The 6,012-nt window shown below is 47.6% G+C and overlaps 2 protein-coding genes across 2 annotated transcripts in view; one reads left to right on the top strand and one right to left on the bottom strand.

Annotated features, from left to right (window-relative positions):
* The window catches only part of DNAJC5 (DnaJ (Hsp40) homolog, subfamily C, member 5), a 1,035,873-nt gene that overhangs the window by 13,011 nt on the left and 1,016,850 nt on the right, over nt 1-6,012 (bottom strand). The gene's annotated exons all lie outside the window — the stretch shown is intronic.
* LOC105506364 (ubiquitin-conjugating enzyme E2 N) lies at nt 7-1,184 on the top strand. The gene has a single exon (XM_011934463.1). It carries the CDS (start codon nt 39-41, stop codon nt 495-497), a length of 459 nt encoding a protein of 152 aa, XP_011789853.1. The 5' UTR covers nt 7-38; the 3' UTR covers nt 498-1,184.

Below are 6,012 nucleotides of genomic sequence, written 5' to 3' on the forward strand. Positions count from 1 at the left end.
GGAGACGAGACCAGAGGCCGAACTCGGGTTCTGACAAGATGGCCGGGCTGCCCCGCAGGATTATCAAGGAAACCCAGCGTTTGCTGGCAGAACCAGTTCCTGGCATCAAAGCAGAACCAGATGAGAGCAACGCCCGTTATTTTCATGTGGTCATTGCTGGCCCTCAAGATTCCCCCTTTGAGGGAGGGACTTTTAAACTTGAACTATTCCTTCCTGAGGAATACCCAATGGCAGCCCCTAAAGTACGTTTCATGACCAAAATTTATCATCCTAATGTAGACAAGTTGGGAAGAATATGTTCAGATATTTTGAAAGATAAGTGGTCCCCAGCACTACAGATCCGCACAGTTCTGCTATCGATCCAGGCCTTGTTAAGTGCTCCCAATTCAGATGATCCATTAGCAAATGATGTAGCGGAGCAGTGGAAGACCAACGAAGCCCAAGCCATAGAAACAGCTAGAGCATGGACTAGGCTATATGCCATGAATAATATTTAAATTGATCCGATCAGCAAGTGTGCATCACTTCTCCTGTTCTGCCAAGACTTCCTCCTTTTTGTTTGCATTTAATGGACACAGTCTTAGAAACATTACAGAATAAAAAAGCCCAGACATCTTCAGTCCTTTGGTGATTAAATGCACATTAGCAAATCTATGTCTTGTCCTGATTCACTGTCATAAAGCATGAACAGAGGCTAGAAGTATCATCTGGATTGTTGTGAAACGTTTAAAAGCAGTGGCCCCTCCCTGCTTTTATTCATTTCCCCCATCCTGGTTTAAGTATAAAGCACTGTGAATGAAGGTAATTGTCAGGTTAGCTGCAGGGGTGTGGGTGTTTTTCTTTATTTTATTTTATTTTTTTGAGGGGGGAGGTAGTTTTATTTTTAATTTTATGGGCTCCTTTCCCCCTTTTTTGGTGATCTAATTGCATTGGTTAAAAGTAGCTAACCAGGTCTTTAGAATATGCTCTCTAGCCAAGTGTAACTTTATTTAGACGCTGTAGATGGACAAGCTTGATTGTTTGAACCAAAATGGGAACATTAAACAAACATCACAGCCCTCACTAATAACATTGCTGTCAAGTGTAGATTCCCCCCTTCAAAAAAAACTTGTGACCATTTTGTATGGCTTGTCTGGAAACTTCTGTAAATTTTATGTTTTAGTAAAATATTTTTTGTTATTCTAAAAAAAAAAAAAAAAAAGGAAAAAGTTAATTAAATTTTTAAAAAATAATAGAAGCCAGTTGTGGTGGGAAGTCAGGGACCCCAAACGGAGGCACCGGCTGGAGCCGCAGCAGAGGAACATAAATTGTTAAGATTTCATGGACATTTACCAGTTCCCAAATACTTTCAGAATTTCTTACACCTGACCTACTTTAATCTCTTAATCCTGTTATCTTCGTAAGCTGAGGATGTACGTCACCTCAGGGCCACTATGATAATTGTGTTAATTGTACAAATTGATTGTAAAACGTATTTGAACAATATGAAATCAGTACACCTTGAAAAAGAACAGAATAACAGCAATTTTCGGGGAACAAGAGAAGAAAACCATAAGGTCTGACTGCCTGTGGGGTCAGGCAAAACAGAACCATATTTTTCTTCTTGCAGAGAGCCTATAAACGGACCTGCAAGTAGGGAAGATATCGCTAAATTCTCTTCCTAACAAGGATTAAAGATATCGCTAAATTCTCTTCCTAACAAGGATTAATACTCTGGGAAAGGAATGCCTTCCTGGAGGGAGGTCTATAAGACTCCCGCTCTGGGAGTGTCTGTCTTATGCGGTTGAGATAAGGGTTGAGATAAGGACTGAGTGCCCTCTGTACTTATCCTGCAGTACCCTCAGGCTTACTAGGATTGGGAAACTCCACCCTGGTAAATGTGAGGTCAGACCGCTTCTCTGCTCTCGAATCCTGTTTTCTGTTGTTTAAGATGTTTATCAAGACAGTACGTGCACAGTCGAACACAGACCCTTATCAGTAATCCCACTTTTTTTTTTTTGAGACGGAGTCTCGCTTTATTGCCCAGGCTAGAGTGCAGCGGCACGATCTTGGCTCACTGCAGGCTCCGCCTCCCGGGTTCACGCCATTCTCCTGCCTCAGCCTCCCGAGTAGATGAGACTACGGGCGCCCACCACCACACCCGGCTAATTTTTTGTATTTTTAGTAGAGATGGGGTTTCACCGTGTTAGCCAGGATGTTCTTGATCTCCTGACCTTGTGATCCATCCGCCTCAGCCTCCCAAAGTGCTGGGATTACAGGCGTGAGCCACTGTGCCCGGCCAGTAATTCCACTTTTGCCCTTTGCCTTGTGATCTTTGCCTTTGCCCTTTGCCCTGTGATCTTTGTTCTCCTTTTTGCCCTTTGAAGCATGTGATCTTGTGACCTACTCCCTGTTCTTGCACCCCCTCCCCTTTTAAAATCCATAATAAAACTTGCTGGTTTTGTGGCTCAGGCAGGCATCACGGTCCTACCAATATGTGATGTCACCCCAGAGGCCCAGCTGTAAAATTCCTTTCTCTGTACTCTTTCTCTTTATTTCTCAGCCGGCTGACACTTACAGAAAATAGAAAGAACCTACGTTGAAATATTGGGGGCAGGTTCTACTGACAGCCAGATGTAATGGCTCATGCCTGTAACCCTAGCACTTTGGGAGAGGCTGAGGAATGCTTGAGGCCAGGAGTTCGAGACCAGCCTGACCAACATGGCAAAACTCCGTCTCTACTAAAAATACAAAAATTATCCAGGCATAATTAGCCAGGCATGGTGGCGCACACCTGTAATCCCAGCTACTTAGAAGGCTGAGGCATGAAAACTGCTTGAACCCAGGAGGCAGAGGTTGCAGTGAGCAAAGGTCACGCCACTGCACTCCAGCCTGGGCGACAGAGTAAGACTCTGTCTCAAAAAAAAAAGAAAAAAAAGAAAAAAAAAATAGCCAGGTGTGATGGCGCTTGCCGATGGTCCCAGCTACTCAGGAGGCTGAGGCAGGAGGATCACTTGAGCCCAGGAGGTCGAGGCTTCAGTGTTCCGAGATCATGCCATTGCCCTCCAGTCCGAGTGACAAAAAGAGACTGTGCCTCAAAACATTAATACTAATGACATGGGTTTGTATTTTATGTTGTGATTTCCTTTTCTAGTGAGTCATTTTTGTTGTAGTTTACAAAAATATCATCAGTCTGTGACACTGGCAATTTTAAAAACTTAGATCTGGTCCTTCAGCACAAACAGTTTAGGAAGAATTCTTCCGGTGCATCCCTAAGAGTGGAACTTCTGGGTGCCCAAGAACGGGCAGGCTCGGCCCGACGAGGTGTGCCGACCGCTCTCCGAGGACCGCAGCAGGGGCCACTGGAGCTTGGGGCTCCCTGCGGCCTCAGCAAAGACAGGTACGGCCGGGCTCCCCGGCGCTTGCCCGGCCTGAGGAGGGTGAACGTCTCCAGCCCGTTTCAAGGCCGTTCTGTCTGTGGTGTCCGGTGGATACATCCGGACACCAACCCTTCACTGGTTAAGAATGTTACAGTATCTTCTAGTTCACAGGTGTTTTACTTATTATGGTGTGCCTTTTGATGAGCAAAAGCTTTTTCTTACCAATTGTAGAGCAGAAAACACAAAACATCAGATTCAGCATCTGAACCATTTAAGTGCACAAGTGTCCACGCCACGCGTATCACTGAACAACAGCCCTCCTCCGAGTCACCTCTGCGGTCACGGAATATATCGCGGCTTTTCTGAATCTCTCAGTCTGTTTCCCCTTTTTTGTCCAAGAAAAATCCTTCCTGATCCTAAGGTTCTGTACTATCTCCTCACACCCGTCACCCACAGGAATCTGCTTCGTCAGACGCTGGCCTGGGCGTGGCAGGAGATACCGGCCAGCTCCTGTCTGTCTGAGGCCTGCTCAGTGCCCAGGTCCCGGGAGCAGCCACAGAGCAGGCGGTCTTCCCCTGGGCCCACAGGCGCCTCCGGCGTACTGCAAACCCCCACGCGGGAGGTCTATCCATTTTGCTCCATTTTTAGCAACCTTTATTTAAAAACCTCTGAAATTACCTGAGGCCATTTCCAAAATTTTTACAAAAGCTACACATTCTGGCCAGGCGTGGCTCACCCCAGTAATCCCAGCACTTTGGGAGGCCGAGGTGGGCGGATCACAAGGTCGAGACCATCCTGTATAACACGGTGAAACCCCGTCTCTACTAAAAATACAAAAAAATGATTTGCCGGGCGAGGTGGCGGCGCCTGTAGTCCCAGCTACTCGGGAGGCTGAGGCAGGAGAATGGCGTAAACCCAGTAGGAGGTTGCAGAAAGCAGAAAACATGCCACTGCACTCCAGACTGGTGACAGAGACCCTTTATCCAAAAAAAAAAAAAAAGAGACAGCAAAATATTCTTTGGCATTTCTAACCACATCATAGATATTAGTACTTAAAGTAATATTTCAACATTAAGCATTCCGTTAGGAAGCCCAGAAGGGTTTTAACAGCAATTACGAGGTAAACCCTGTGAGTCACAGCACCTCCGCGGTTCTGACTTCCGGGCTGTAAGGACTGAAGTCTGGGTGCCACTTTCACCAAGAGACAGAAGCCAGCGTCAGGGCTGCTCTAAGGTGCTCAGCCAAGGGTGAGCATCACGGGCTTCTCACTACTGCCTCGCTCTTCTCCCCAGCCTCCTGTGGGCACCCCAAGACAGTGGCTGGGCAGGTGGCCTTGAGAGACACTGCCTGCTCATGGGTGGGAAGATGAAGAGTGATCACAGAGAGACGTTCCAGGCCACAAAGATAACACACCCTGCAATGGATGGTCTGAACACACAATGCCAAGAAGGCTGTTAGGGCCAGGCGCAGTGGCTCACGCCTGCAATCCCAGCACTTTGGAAGAGGCCGAGGTGGGCGGATCAGCTGAGGTCAGGAGTTCAAGACCAGCCGGGCCAACATGGTGAAACCCTATCCATATTAAAATTCCAAAATCAGCCGGGTGTGGCGGCGCCTATAATCCCTACTGTAAGCTGCTCGGGAGGTCGAGGCAGGAGAATCGCTTGAACCCAGGAGGTGGAGGTTGCAGTGAGCCAAGATGGCGCCACTGTACTCCCACTTGGGCAACAAAGAGACTTTCTCTCAAAAATAAATAAAAATACAAAAAGCCAGGTGTGGTAGCACACGCCTGTAGTCTCAGCTACTCAGGAGACTGAGGCAGGAGAACCGCTTGAACCCAGGAGGCAGAGGCTACAGTGAGCTGAGACCGCACTACTGCACTCCAGCCTGGGCAACAGAGCAAGACTCCGTCTGACCAAAAGGAAAAAACAAAAAAACAAAGACGGCTGTTAGAAACCTTGGGACAAGGGGAACAACGCTAGAAAGAACAGATGATGTCTGAGAAGGGGGAGGAAAGGGAAGGAGACAACAGGTGCTGTGGAGTGCTGGGGAGTGGGGAAAAGACAAGTCACCTAAGGATACAAAAAGGAAACACGGAGGAACTCCCAAGAGCGACAGACACACTGGGATGGGGAAGACACAGGAGGGGCTGTGTCAGCAAATGGGCATGACACAGCACGGGTAGCTGCAAAGGAGGCACCAGCAAACACCTCTGGGAGAAACGCTGCAGACGGGGAGATGGAGACCGGCCAGGGAGAGACGGTGCAGACGGGGAGATGGAGACAGGGCAGGGAGAGACAGTGTAGACGCGGAGATAGAACAGGGGAGGCAGTGCAGACGGGGAGATGGAGACAGGGCAGGGAACTACCTCTTTGCTCTAGATGCCCTTGGCTCATTCTATGAAAAAAAAAAAAAAAACTTTGTTAAAAATACAAATATGAAAAATAAAATACAACTGGCATTTCTTTTATCCTGCTGGGGAATCTTAATTTAAAATCTGTGATGAACCATATGAAAACTGACTGCCGGCCGGGAGCGATGGCCAAACCTGTAACCCCAGCACTTTGGGAGGCCAAGGTGGGCAGATCATGAGGTCAGGAGATCGAGACCACCCTGGCCAACACAGTGAAACCCCGTCTCTACTAAAAAAAAAAAA

The sequence above is a fragment of the Colobus angolensis genome, unplaced genomic scaffold, assembly GCF_000951035.1.
Source record: "Colobus angolensis palliatus isolate OR3802 unplaced genomic scaffold, Cang.pa_1.0 Scaffold136, whole genome shotgun sequence".
Classification (NCBI taxonomy): Eukaryota; Metazoa; Chordata; class Mammalia; order Primates; family Cercopithecidae; genus Colobus; species Colobus angolensis.

Coding starts and splice junctions, on each gene's coding strand:
- LOC105506364 (XM_011934463.1), top strand. CDS start 39: ATGGCCGGGCTGCCCCGCAGGATTATCAAGGAAACCCAGCGTTTGCTG.